This window comes from Thamnophis elegans, chromosome 1 (genome assembly GCF_009769535.1).
Source record: "Thamnophis elegans isolate rThaEle1 chromosome 1, rThaEle1.pri, whole genome shotgun sequence".
Classification (NCBI taxonomy): domain Eukaryota; kingdom Metazoa; phylum Chordata; class Lepidosauria; order Squamata; family Colubridae; genus Thamnophis; species Thamnophis elegans.
The window spans coordinates 23,755,530-23,770,703 of record NC_045541.1 but is presented as its reverse complement, the minus strand read 5'-3'; the positions used below and the strand labels follow the sequence as shown (position 1 = coordinate 23,770,703).

The 15,174-nt window shown below is 37.4% G+C and overlaps 1 protein-coding gene across 2 annotated transcripts in view; it reads right to left on the bottom strand.

Moving 5' to 3' along the window:
- The window catches only part of CHN1 (chimerin 1), a 114,253-nt gene that overhangs the window by 45,079 nt on the left and 54,000 nt on the right, over positions 1-15,174 (bottom strand). For both annotated transcript variants that reach the window (XM_032222994.1, XM_032223005.1), the window contains one exon: positions 3,088-3,376. In XM_032222994.1, the coding sequence (XP_032078885.1) occupies positions 3,088-3,376 (289 nt within the window). The remainder of the gene's footprint in view (positions 1-3,087; positions 3,377-15,174) is intronic.

The window sequence follows — 15,174 nt, the reverse complement described above, 5'->3', positions numbered from 1 at the left end:
GCTGGGAAAGACTGAGGGCAAAAGAAGAAGGGGACGACAGGGAATGAGGTGGCTGGATGGAGTCACTGAAGCGGTCAGTATGAGCTTAAATGGACTCCAGAGGATGGTAGAGGACAGGAAGGCCTGGAGGAATGTTGTCCATGGGGTCACGATGGGTCGGACATGACTTTGCAGCTGACAACAAAGATATATGGTGCAAGAAGCAACTGCACGAACCATTGTGTCTATTGGAATATCAATATGAAATGGCCACTGCCTTCTCTGAAATAATTATCTCTATGCTAGAATTTCAAGGGGACCAGGTGAGAGCCTGTATAATATGTTGATAGGCTCTTAAATACCCTTACCTGATAGAGGGGTGAAAACATTTGGCTCTTATGGAAGTCTTATATGTAATTGATGTATCAAATACTTTGGTCCCAAAGAGTTTGAAATTATATTGGGAAACTCTGTATGTACAGAAGATATCCTATTGAAGGGTCATGCAATAGGACGCTGCTTTTAAAAGAAAAGAGCATGAACAAGAATTTAATGTTGGCCTTTCCTACTCCAGTACTCTGGTTCTATTTGAAAGCTCTATGTTTTTGTAACAAATCAGATTTGGGCATCTACTTCTTACCCCATCCCACTCTATTTTGGCTTTAGTCCTGGAAAACAAGTGATATCAGAAAAGTATTGGCAGCTGAATATTTTTTTTCCTTCTTAAGTGGCAGCATCCCTTTTGTCCCCCTTATTTCTCTGAATAAGAACCAGCCAGATTAAACTCTACAGGAATCCAGATCCAAGGCGGACTTTTCCTAGGACTCAGCACTATGCTAAACAGGGATACACGCGCGGGCACACACACAAACACACACACACACACACACCTACACCTGATCATATCATCAGCTTCATCCTCTCTCCCCCCCCCCCCAAAGCGCCCTGTTTGATGAAGCAGATTTTCTCTTGAAGCAGCTGACAAACAGTGTAAGGCTGATTAGACTGCAAGGTGCAGCAGAGCTGGAATGTAAGTAGCTTCAAAGATAAGGGTGCCTCATAATTAGCTAACAGGGCTGGGCAGAGCTTTGACTGAGTCTTCACTTCGGCAAAGCTTTGACTGAGACATCCCTTTGAAGCAGCTGGCAAAGCAACATGCCTTCTGCTTCTAAAGACGGAAGGAAAGATATTATGTGACTTTGTTTTTGTGATATTTGGATGCTCCAATTGCTAGTCAAAAGAAGGCAGCACTTGGGCATCTCCTCTCAAGTTATGCTCAAGGAGCAATAATTTTAGGGCCAAAGTAGACAGATGTTGAGAAAATGTAGATAATTTGCAGAAATAAGCAAACCTGCTTTAAAACACATTTTAAAATGTTATTTAATAACGGGAAAATTGTTAAAAGTCAATATGCTAGCCAAGTATCTGTGTTATCTATATCTCCCTCATCAGTTAGAGTTCTATACCATCAAAAAGATTTAGTGGTAGTAGTAGAACAAAAGAAAAAGGGCAAGGTCTCTACAACAAGGAGGACCTGCAACAGCTTCCTACAAATAGCAGGACTGAATGTTTCCAAAGCATTTGCTTTGTTCCTGGAAGTACCAGAGAAATAACTAAAACTCTCTCTGTCCCTCCCTCCCACTCTCTCTGTGCTCTGTGTGTGTGTGTGTGTTGTGTGTGCGCGGGGGCGTGCATCATCTCAATGATGTCAGCACCACCTCTGAAACGCAAAATTCCTTGTGAAAGCAATTTTTGGCCACCTCCACAGATCTGATTAATTACATCTGCATGATTTTAAAGGATCATCTTCCCAATTATGAAGGTATCCAGATATCCAGCCCACAAGAGCTTTTTCCTGGTCCATGATGTAAGCCAGGGGTGTCAAACTTGCATCATCACATTGTCGTCATGTGACGTATTGAGACTCCCCCCCCCCTTTCGCTAACCTGGGGGTGGGGATGGCCAGCGTGTGACGCATCCGGCCCATGGGCCATGAGTTTGACACCCCTGATGTAAGCCACTTCTTTTGGGTGCTGCTCTGGTCTCCTTCCCTTTTTAGTAGAGTAGCCAAAATGCTTCCCTTTCTCTTGTCTTTTAATTGTTTAACCTTAGTTGTAATATCTGGCTAACACTTTTTATTTTGTATGCTGTAGCTTAAATACAGTGGGCAACCTCTGGGTGTATCATTGAATTGGAAGCAGAATGAAAAGGAGGAAATGCTGGGGTGCAAACTGACACTTAACTTAATCTTTTGTCTGGCCTGGAAAGTGGTCTCTACTTGTCCACCAGGTTGCTGAACTTATTTATTTATTTGCTTTTTATCCCACCTTTATTACTTTATAAGTAACTCGAGGTGGCAAACACAGATAATACTTTCCCCTTTGGTTCTGAAGCTCTGCCCCACCTCACCCCCTTGCAGTTGTGCAACATCATATATTTACAGCTGTTTGCAGTGTCCCACAGTCACCTAATCACAATTTATGGCATTTTTTTTGCCAAAAATGCCCCATAGCAGACACAATGGGTTTGCTTATCAATTGAGAATTTATTTAATAACAATGGTGATTTGTTTAACCCCTGCAGCAAAAAAAGATCATGAAAACTGGGTCAGTCATGTGATGTCCTGCTTTATGACCATCACAACTCACCACTGTAATGAGCAGACACCATTATGGTCATTAAGTCAAAAGCTATCTGTATTTGCATTTTGCTTCTAAAAATTCTTGTTTTGAAACACCATCCTGTTGGATCTACTGTTCTTTGATGGAAAACGAATAGCAGTATTTGTTTTCCTTCATGATATTGGACACCTTTACTTCTTCTATTTTTTAATAAGTAGTATTATTAAAGTCAGTTTCTGTCAATATCCTATGCTTTTAATAAAACAGTATTAAAGGGGAAAAAAGAATAAGGAAAATGTAGCTTTTGTGATTAAAAAGCAGCTGTCAGAATGAGCAGGTTTTTTTCCTCATTCTTTTTATCATCTGATTACATATGTATATCTTTCATCCTCAGTAACCTGCAGGAGAATTTACTGTCTTTCAGATGAATTAAATGATGAAATATTTTTAAGACTTGGAAAAGTATAACTTTAAATGAATTACTTACTCTTTTTTCTACTATGTCATTGTCTCCCGCAGAATCTTTCCCATCAACCATATCTCTCACAGCCACAGGATGCTTCTTGTTTGCTGGCTCTCTGTTTAAAGTTGTATATCCTATGTGTTCATAAATTGGATTTATGGTCATCTTGGCAATGTATTCCGCTGCCTTGGTTTCAATATAAAGGGTGATCAATCCATCTGTCACCAGGTCGTGGATAGACTCAAAACGTTTCTCTCCAACAAAGTGTTTTCCATCATAGTAGAGTCTGAAGTTTCTAGTTTGATTTCCAAATCTGCCTCAATGGAATAGAACAATACATATATACATTAAAAATAGACAACTCTGGGCACATTGTTTTTTTTTAAAAAAACTAAGGCTAGTACATTCTCTTTATGGTTTTTGTATGCAGGATACAAAATGGTTAGTCATTGCCCTCAATCATCAGCTTCTGCTACTTTGTCCAAATCAGAACCTCATTATAATCATGGCCCTAAAGTCAGAGAGATGTTTGGTTCTGAAAAGATGTGATTTGTTACTTAATGGGCTTGAAGAGAAATTGACATGTGTTTTGTTTTTCAGTAAAAGCAAACATTGCCATAATAGAGATTTCTTTGTTTCAAAATATTAATGCTAAAAATCTTATGTAGATCTACATGTTTAACCCTGTTGTCTTTTTATAGAAAAAGGTCATATAGATGGGGGGTCACCTTCTGGCAGTGTGTTCAAAAGCAACATGCTGTAACACTGTTCATGGGACAGTCTAGGCCAGCGATGGCGAACCTTTTCAGCACCAAGTGCCGAAGAGGGAGAGAGAGCGCAGACACACATAGGCGCTCGTCTGGGACGCAACTTGGAAGAGGAGCTTCCCAGGGGGCATGTGCATGCCAGAAAATGAACTTCTGGTTAGGCCAACTAGTCTTCCAGTTACTGGTGCACATGTGTGCCCGCCGATCAGCTGGCTGGCGCACATGCTCATGCTGGAAAACAGAAGACCAGCTCTTCCAGTTACCAGCACTTCTGCACGTATGAAGGCCAGCTGATCGTTGCACGTGCATGTGCACCAGAAAGCCAAAAGAGGAACGGGCGACGTGGTGCGTGCCACTTTGGGCACACATACGATAGGTTCGCTATCACAAGTCTAGACCTATGTAAGCTTATTGAATAAATTTCTCCATTTGGACATAATATGCTTTTGAAGCTCTATCAGGAAATCTTATTCAGATTTTCATTTGTATTTTAAAAGAATCCGTGATGTCTGTAATACTAAGGCAAATATGATTTAGACTTTCAAGCTAATTTCCAAACCTGGGCTCAGGAAATGTAGCCAACATCCAAGTCATGAATGCACAATTTCATCAGCTATTGATACAGGTGATGTTGTTAACCCGTTAAGAGGTTTCCTTTAATATCAGGGGCTGGAGATACATATTATTTACAAGTTTAGAAATCTATTTCATAAGGATAATACTACCATGGTATTCTTTTTACTCTTATCACCTTAACTGGAATAATTTGTGGTCAATGAGCATGGTAATATTTTTTTTCATATTTAATTTTTTTAAAACATTGCATAAAAAGATTGTTACAATGTTCTGACTGTGGCAGATTTGAGGCACTATTAAGCAATGAAAAATAAAATCAGAGAAGGAAAAAGCACTCTCTCTCAACTCACAATTACGTGACAGCATCTGACTCCAACACAAGGCTATGCGCACATACATATGCACACATGCAATATATATATATATATATATATATATATATATATATATATATATATATATACACACACATATACATATATATATATATATATTGCATGTGTGCATATGTATGTGCGTGTGTGTATACACACACACACACACACACACATATATATGTTATATTTGTGCTGATAAATAAATAAAGGAAGACTAGTATAGATCTATTTCAAGCTATTTAGCTCTCATCAGCTAGCCATACCCTTATTGAGAATCGAGCCTATATACTAGCCATACCCTTACTGAGAATCGAGCCTATATACATATACATATACACACACACACACACACACACACACACACATATATATATATATATATATTGGGGAGATGGTTTATATTTCTCCTTAAAAAAATAAATACATATTTTTTTAAAATAGAGAAACAGGCATGCAAATTTGCTGTGATCTTCAGATTAAAGATTTAGCTTTTTAAGAAGATAAAAATGGATTTGGTAAAATAAACTGTGTCAAAACATTAATCTATTGGAAAAAACGTATGTCTTAACAGATATGGCATTGCAGGACAATTATTCGACTGTAGTGTTTGGAGATTCCTGTAGGTTTATGGCATATTTGTTTTGCTGTCCATATTGGTTATATCGATACACTTTTGTATATTTGTTTTTATGCTGAGTCACCCAGAGTTATACTGTGTCCTGGTTGAATAAAATAAAATAATGAAACAATAAAATAGATTGCATTAGCTTCCCAATTTCTCTCAGTTGATGTTTCTACCCACCGATCCACTATTGGTTTGCATTAAATTAATTCAATGGATTAGAATCTATGATAAATACACACATGTGTACATATAAGGATATTAAATGTACTATAAAATATAGATTACTACTGGTATTATTGACAAATTTTCACCATGATTAATACCAATCAGTTTTCATCATATTTTACCTGAATTAATTTAAGAAAGGTTTTTTTTGCCACCAAGAAATGTAACTATTCCACATTTAGAAAACTTATGATGTCACTTAAGAAATGTAGAAGCATTGTGACAGTTTCTGTTTATTAAACAGGAATGTAAGTATATACCTCGGTAATTGTATATACTTTATATAGGTAATAAGGATTGTTAAAAATATCATCGCAGAAATATATCAAAGAGCTTGACATTGTCTTCATGACATTTTCAATGAACACCTTGTATGTTTATTTGCAAGTTAAAATGAATATCTTAGCTGTATTAAATTTTTCTTTCAATTGCTGCCTGGCTTTTATAGCTAATCAAAAGAATGGACAACTGTCCATAAGTTAGAAAATGGCATTCTGGCTTCAAAAAATTGAGTCCTTGGATCTTGAGTTTCTGATCAAGCAGTGGGAGTCAAAAGGATTTAGAGACCAACAATGTGATTGCTAAATTCCTTTTTATTTCAATGGAAAAGAGCAGAGTGTAGTGTGAAATGACAGCAGAAAAAGCCTGCCAGAAGAACAGAAATGAAATGTTACAGTCTCCTCCCACCAGTGGGAGAAAATTGACCATAGGATGGGAATAAAAGAGAGGAAGTGCTTCGTATTTCTCCCGCAAGATTTTTGTTTCTGTAAGATATGGCTGTAACTTGTATTGCTAAATGCCATGAAGACTGGAAAGTAGGAACCTTGAGGTATTCCACCCCCCACACCTCAATATTTTCCTATAACACAATAATTACATCTGAGAGGGGGAAGGAGTGGGGAGGGAGAGGGAGAGGAGAGGTGGGGGAATGAAGTTTTATGGTCTGGTCTCTCAACCGAGTGGCTTAGTCAGGCTAAGAAACAATTTACCCACTCTGGCTGCCCCAGGTATAGATAATGAATAATTACTTATCGTGCTTTCAACAAGAGGAAGAGTTACTGTTGCTCATTTTAATACTGATGCATCAAGAGGGCTTGGAATGTATTCTGTGATTACTAATTGGGGTGCACATGAACATGGATTATATGACATACAAAAACTGACAGATTTAAGATCACTTTGCTATTTTAAATATATAAGCTGCGTTTTGTATACTTGGGTTTATTCATATAATTATATTGTTCTACATGTCTTATACATATAAAAGTATAATTTAGACAGTATTTTATGTACCAGTTTATTTTCAGTTGATCATAAATAGAAATATAAACTTTAAGAAACTTATTTGTTGATTGGTCAGTTTGACAATCTGGTGAAAACTAAAACTGAAGACAGAATAAAACAACATGATAATGAGAGAGGTATGTACTGTATCCCAATTTTTCCATATTTTATTTGATATTGAAACAAAATAGTTAAGAATGGGGAAAAACAAGACGATTCACTGGACAAAAATTGCGGTATTTTTATGATGTCTCTTCAGTTTTATTTTCTGAGCTATCCCTACAATCAGCAATCTATTTGGTTCTTTTGGCCAAAATCAACAAACATTAACAGTTGCTGCTGCTTCTGCAACAAGAGACCTTACTTTTATCCCCTTGATAGACTTTTAATACTGATAATCCAAGTGCATATTAGGACAAGGTTCTCTACTCTTCCATACTTTAGTGGCTGTGTACAGTGTTAATGTTTTTTATAAAATGCTTTCCTTACAAATGATAAGAAAGCATTTTGGATGAATAAAGTGGGAGGAATAAAATATAGCAATATATCGTAAATTGGTCCTATTATGTTCATTAATGTAAAAGAAAACATTTCATTTGAATGGCATTCATTAGTTATCTGATAATTATCTATTAATTATATTTAAAGCACAAAAGTAGAGAAAGTCTCCTGAAAATCTGAAGTAGATACACTATATGTGAAAAATGTGGACTTCTTTTTTTGCTAGCTGTAAATGAATTCTACATTTAAAATTACTGCTATACCTACTCTGAGTTCTTACTTGATACAGAGAACAGTGGAACACTATAAAGCTGCTCCCACTAAAAATAATCATTTTGCAATATCAATTAGTACCATGTCAAGGCCTCATACACAGTCAATTGGAAGAGCAAGAAGCAAGTGCCTAGACCAAGTTAGGTCAAAGTCAGAGAGACCAGAGGCAGACTTGTAGATGAGTAAAGTAGATAGGTTCCAAAAGTTGGCAACCTAGGGGAGAAGAACAGAATGAAGGATGTCACAAAATTCTGTAGAGCTACTCTTGAAAATAACTTAACCAGACTGAAGAACCAAACCTGAACCCACAAGTATATGCTGGCAGTCAGTTTCCTGTTGGTAGCTTTAATCACATGCCGTGGCTCAGCTTTGATGCGTTCTACCCAATCTGCCATTGTGGTATGTCACAGCTGCAAAACAAGTATCCAGCCAATAGGTGTTTCTGCTTGAGAGCTTCCTTAGCAGGCATGATGTAAAACTGGGGCTCTGTTGCTGGGGTATTCTTTGGTTTGAGTCCCTTGGTGCCTTACAGTCCAATTCCTTTCATTTGTGGGTACTAACTACAGTATTTCCTGGCAAAAATACTTACTAGAGGAAAGTGATGTTGCCAAAACCTCATAGCAACCCCACCATTTGAGCTTTCTCTGAGCTATACAATTCTCTTGAGTTCAGTTGAAGTGGGCAGATAGATGCTTATTTTGCTGGAATGGATAACTGGATAAAATATGTCCTAAATGTTATGGACATTTGTAAGGAAGCCAGGTAGCTTGCCTTGTATAAAACAAAAGGAAAAAACCCTCAAATGCACATTCACAAAATGGTCCCAGCGTAGCTAGACATGAGCAGGAAGGGAAAGACTGTCAAAATGCTTACTAAATGCTTACTGAGATAGAGATTGAAGCCCTTTTCTTCTTTGAAATATTCCTTTTTCTGCAAATAAGAAAAAAAAACTCAGCAGGAATGAGCCCTGCTGAAATATATTATTCAAACTCTGAATCTCTTGCTAGTAATTGCTAAAGATGTGGGGGCAGGTGGAAGTATGTTGCTAGCACAACAGCAAAGGATGATGTAGGAGTTCTGGCCGAAACAAGGCAGAAATTATAATAAATGACAGACTGAAGTGGGTGTCAGCAGCAATGGAAAGAAGAACATGAGTCGAATGTAGCAAGAATCACATGTGAAGAAAAAAGAGAAAAAGTAGTCAGAGGGAGATAACTGGACAGGCAATTCATTCTTCATCAACTTCAGAAAGTTTTTACAAAAGCAGGCTAAAATACTAGCTATAGTATTAAAGCTCTATATTGCAGAATGGAAGGCACACAGAACTTTCAAAGGCCTTTTCATAGATTACACAGTAGCAAATCTGAGACTGCCACAAATGTGTACTTTTTGTAAGAAAATGCCCCCTAAAACAGTTAAGCATTTCAAAATATATTTTTATTACATACTGAATTTGTTATGCAGTTGATTAGTGAAGTATTGTGCTGGCATAGAACAATGTACATCTGACATGTTTAAGTTCTAATGTCTCCTCAGAGCTACCTTCCCGGTATACAATCTTAGGGCTCTGCTATTTTGTAGAGGAAAAAGACAAGAGAAAATTGAGAGAAAAAGAAAGAAACTCCAACGATGTGGGATGAGGACACAGAACAACCTCTGAGAACATCAGGTAAGAAGGGTTACCCTATCAGCAATATAGGCTACAGCATTAGCTGTTACCATATGAGTGATAACAGCCATCAGCCTCTCCTGCATACAAGAAACATGTCTGCATTTGTTTAGAGGGTTGGAAACTTAGAATATATAAAAATGGAATCCAAGATTGTAAGAGATATGCCAGAGATGTAACACAAATGGGACACTTCAGCAATAACAATCCAAAACGTATGTCAAGTTCTTCCCGGCCAAATTAGAGTTATAAACCTTCAATCTCCTGGGTTCCCTTCAGGAAAAAAAATACAATTTGACTTACATAGTAGACCATTTATGGCTTTATGAAGCCCCCAAGAGATAAGTGGGGAAATATATTTTTGTGAATTCTTAAGGAAGAATGGATTGGATATTGTGAGAAAGAAACTGCTGAAGTACATCCAGAGGGCCATTCTTTCATTTCTGAATTTTACATCATCCAACTACCAAATACAGTTGGGAGAAAGAATTTAGGCCTGGACATATAATTCTGATTTTTGTGTTTTTTACCTGACATATCAGCTAAAAATATCAAGAGGTGTTTTTTTACCACTATGGCCAAACACTGTAGTTGCCTATAATATTCCTAGATTAAGCAGTAGCTGCTTTAGGAAAATACATTTGACCTTTCATATCAAATATATTTTGATATGGATTAGGATTTAGGATTCCTACATCCCAATTCATGCTTTAGGATTCCTACTTTATTATCCAGCCCCCCAATCAATATTCTTCTATTCCCCCTAGCAAATATCTCTTCATGGCTGTTGCATCTTCATGTTATGTTCTCCTACTTTCACCCTCCCTCCCCCACCCCAAACCATAGAACTCAAAGAGTTTACTTTCATGATGGCCTTCAAACCAAGCTTCCTTTTGTAAGTAATCTCTATTCCCTCTCCTTGAGTTATTTTCCTGGACTCATTTCTCCAGCTCTGTAGCAAATATGTACTGGTGCTACTGCCTTTCTTTCATGGTCTGTGTAAGGACACAGTTAAAACTCTTCCCGTGAAAGGATTCCTCCCCAGCCCAAGCCTTGTTACTTAACTCAGCGGTAGCCTATCTCTGCATCACTATCCTCAGCCGTTACTGTTTGCTAATATTCCGTGTCACTTGGGGAACAGCTGAGAGGAATCATTTGCAGCAAAAATTAATCAGCATAAAAGCACCTTGCCTTTAATCTCTTTACAAATAAGTCTTGAGTGTCAGGGTACTCCTTATATTAAAAAATTCAAATGAAGTTTCCAATCAAGTGAGTTTTCCCATGTCACATTGCAGTGTCCCCCCCCCCCCCGCCCTCTTGTAACGCAGCCGTAGGCCTTGAAGGGAAAGCAACCATGGTAACCAGCTAAACACTGTTGAGTTGAAGTGGCAGCGGTGGCGGCAGCAGCAGCAGACATCATCTCCAAAGAACAGAGTTCAGCTGCCCTTCAATACTTCCCACTTCTATTTCTCTTGGCTTTTCTTTTTATCTTCTCCCTAATTAAACAAGTTTCCAACCACAAAATTGACACTGGAGATGATGCGCTATTGTTGTTATCATCTGTTATAGGCCTTGGCATTAAGCAGGCCCTACTGTTTAGTTGACTTTAAAGGCAGATTTAATACCCTCTGGAATTAATTAGAAATTTCCTGTCCCTTTTAGCTGTAAGGAATTTCTGATTTACATAAAAATGTTTTGTCTTGTGCATTTATTCTCACTTCTAGCACAGGATACCTGTGCAATAATGTACTTGGGCTACATTTTCTTTTGTCTTAAAAAAAACCCTTTTATTAAACCTGGCTTCTGGGATGCAGTCACTAACTTGCAATATTCTTATTTAATATTAATATTTAATAATACATATGTTCTTTTTAAAAGCTAAAAAGATACTTCACTCCTCCCTGCTTCAATCATCTTTAAGGGGAAGAAATCTGAGCTCATAAAAATTATATTCACTTTGAATCCAGCCTGTTATAGCAATGTTGAGATCTATGCACTTTGCAGCAAATATTCATGTCTCCTGACCCTATTCTCTACAAAAGAGGCTTACTAGATTTGCTCACCTAGTCTAATAAAACCTGTTATTTGAAATACAATCTTATTTTTCTTTCAACCACAAGTGGATTTGGCTTCTCTTCTTTGGTTGTTTTCAAATGGTTACTATATCCATCTGATCTGCTTAAACTCAATCGCTTGGACATACAATACATATTTTAACACAGCATTGCTGTAATATGAGAGCACATAAAACTGAAATGGAAAACTACTTTATTATCATCAAAAGCTACTGTCCATGAAAACTCCCTCACACTAGTCACTAAAATCCATCTCACAATAAATAACTGAAAACACTAAGCTGGCATTTCAAAACTATTGGTTATAGGAGTGGAATAAGCACTTAATCTATGAGCTGAGCACAAAGATGTAACATTAAAAAACAGGCTGGGGATAAAGAGGATACAGTGCTGCTTTATGTACATAGAACTAAAATCAGCATTTGGCTTTATAGGCAGAAACTTGAATTTATTTAAGCATTTTTACTCCAGTTCTTCACAAAGCTTGGCAGTTCTGAACTAAAATACATAAAAAAATACTCTTCATAAAACAGCATTTCAAAATTCACTTTGAAACAGTACTAAAAATATTACCAGCAAACCTAAAAGACTCCAAAGCCACGGGAGCTGAAGTTATGATGAAGTTGGCCTACATTTGACTGGTTTATGAAATAAGGGAAAAAGCAAGTTTGGAATTCAGTAGGATAAAGAAAGAAAAGTACTATAGAATGTCTACCTGCTTATATCAAAATATAATAGATATATTCATATGAGTATGGTAACAGAGCATTTATTCGTAATATATATTCATTTATTCACACTGCATACACATATTTTCACATAACATTACAGTCTAAATGCCTAGTATCGTAACAGGTTTCTGTTGCTATAAATTATTTAATCTATAAGAAATGAAAAGATTGCATTGCTAGGTTCCACCACTTTCAAGTACATTTTATTAATACAATTCCCAATATTATTAGTTAAATAATTTAATGGCACAGTCTTATGAAGGAAGGAAAGGACACATAAGACTCCCAAATGAAGAGAATGAAGGAGGGAAGTGGTGGAAGGGAAATGCTCTACACTGAAAGAAAGCAGGTGCTTTCTGTTTCCTTCTAGTGGGAGGGAAAAACAGTTTTGAAAAAATGGACATTCCAGCTGCTGAAGGGTTTGGCTCAAAGATCAAACCTATTTGTAATTCAAAAATATATAATAAAAAATATATATGAAAGAATAGTAGCCACTTAGTCAGTGTAGGTAAGCCTGTCAGCTGCAAGAATACAAGAGTTCAATAACATGAAGTAAACCGATGGCAAGTAAAATGGCCTACATTTGATAAAGCAAATTATTATTTATTTAGGTCAAATTATATGGCTATCGCAAATTAAGACTCTGGGCTGCTACAGAAAGCTCCCCTACAAACCACCCCTCCCCCACACACTAATAACTCAACAGCTGAGGTATTAGTGACAACATAACCAATGTATGGTTATAATGGTTATATACAATATAACCCCATCTCCTGACCCTCAGGCCCAGGACTTTAAGGCCCTATGGAAAGCCAACAGCGAGGGGCTAATCTAATCTTTGTTGCCTTTATAATCTAATTATGCTACAGATACTCTTTCATTTAGTGACTGTCTATGGAGGTTCTCAGTCATCCATGTCATGGTTGTCCCAAAAGTGCTTATTCAAGAGGCAACTGGGCTTTCTGGTTTTTCTTTGAAGACGTTTTGCTGCTCATCGAAGAAGCTTCCTCAGCTCTGACTGCATGATGGTAAATGGAAGGATTGATACTCCTTGCAGACAGATGGTCATTTGCCTTCTTTTAGCAGGTTGTTGAGGCCACCTGGAGGTTTATCTGTGTCATCAGAATCACCTGAGTGGTGCAAATGGGTGTGGAGACTTCTTGGAACTGTTGAAAGGACTGTGTTGTAGATTGGAGATAAATGATAGTGAGACTGATGACACAAATAAATCTCCAGATGATCTTAACGACCCGCTAAAAGAACGCAAATGACCAGCTGTCTGCAAGGACTATAAATCCTTCCATTTCGCACCATTCAGTAAGAGCTGAAGAAGTTTATTGGATGAGAAGAGAAACATCTTCAAAGAAAAACCAGAAAGTCCAGTTGCCTCTTGAAAAAGCACCTTTGGGACGGTCATTTAGAGACTGAAGTTACAAGGCACTGAAAAAGTGACTTATGTCTGGTCCTCAAATTTATGACTCTTGAGGCATCCCCACAGTCACATGATTGGCATGTATTTAGGAAGGTTCCAGCATCCTGGGGTCTTGTGATCCCCATTTTCAACTTTCCCAGCTGACTTCCGACAAGCGAAGTCAATACAGGTACTCCTTACAACAGTTTACTTACTCACTGTTCAAAAGTACCACTGCACTGAAAAAAGTGAGTTATGACCATTTTTCACACTTATGACCATTTCAGTATCCTCATGGTCACATGATTTACTGACTCACATTTATGACGGTGGCAGTTTTCCTGGGTCATGTGGTCATCCTTTGCAACCTTCTGACAAGCAGTCAATGGGGAAATCAGATTCACTTAACAATCAGGTAACTAACTTAACAAATGCAATCTTCACTTCAGGAAAAGTCATAAAATGGGGCAAAAATCACTTAACAAATTTTTCACAGAAATTGTGGTTGTAAGTTGAGTACTACCTGTATTTGCTTAACAAAGGTCATAAAATGGGGCGCGATACATTAACAACTGTCTTGCTTATTAATGGAAACTCTGGTTCCAATTGTGGTCATAAGCCATGGACTATTGGGGTAGCCAATTGTTTATTTGTACACAATAAATAATATACACATGCTTGAAATTAGTCATATTTCACAGCTAGCTAGCAAAGTGATGGGCAGGTGATCCTTCCTTCTTGAGAAAATCCAGAAGGGCTGTTCTCATCAAATCCATACTGAGCCCAAACCGCCCAAGGCGGTTAAGCATCATAAAATATTAACACATGAGTGTGATTCCTTCTTTGTTTGGTTGAGTAAAAGGAAGAGAGAAATGTGTGCTTGCCAATCTACTAATATAACTAATGTCCTGAATTTTAAAGCAGGCATCCCTTAGGGGGAAATCATTGCCTAATTGTCTTAGAGCAGGAATTAGTTCAGGAATCACTGTTTTTTAACAGGAATGAGAAGACTTGGCTAGCAAGTCTTATGTAGCACTAAGCTCTCCTACACATAGACTTTTCCAAAATGAATCACATTCTTTTTATACTAACAGAGATGCAGAACGTCTTCGAGAAAATTAAAGGCAGCAAACAGGCATAATTTTCAGTTTTGTCCTTAATAACCACAACTGGGATTGGCAAGATATTAGATAATTGCAATGGATTTACAACCTTACTTCTGCCATGGTTATTAAATGAATGACCCATAGTCATAAAGACAGACATCATATGACCACAACTCATAATTTTACTGCCAGCTTTCCACTGATTCTGCTTAGGAGAAGTCATGAACTGCAGGAAGGAGGATCATATAATGGTGGGACACAGAAACGGTTGCAATATCCACTGTTTGCAGAACCTCAATCATGTGGCTGTGGGGACACTACAACTATCAAAAGTACAAGGACTGGCTTTAAAGTTACTTTTTCAACACTATGGGAACTCTGAGTAATCAGAGTTGAATTTCTGTAATAATATAATTTATATATACAAATAATAATATTATATATTATTGTCAAATTATTTTGACAATACAGCAGGGATGGGCAACTATGGC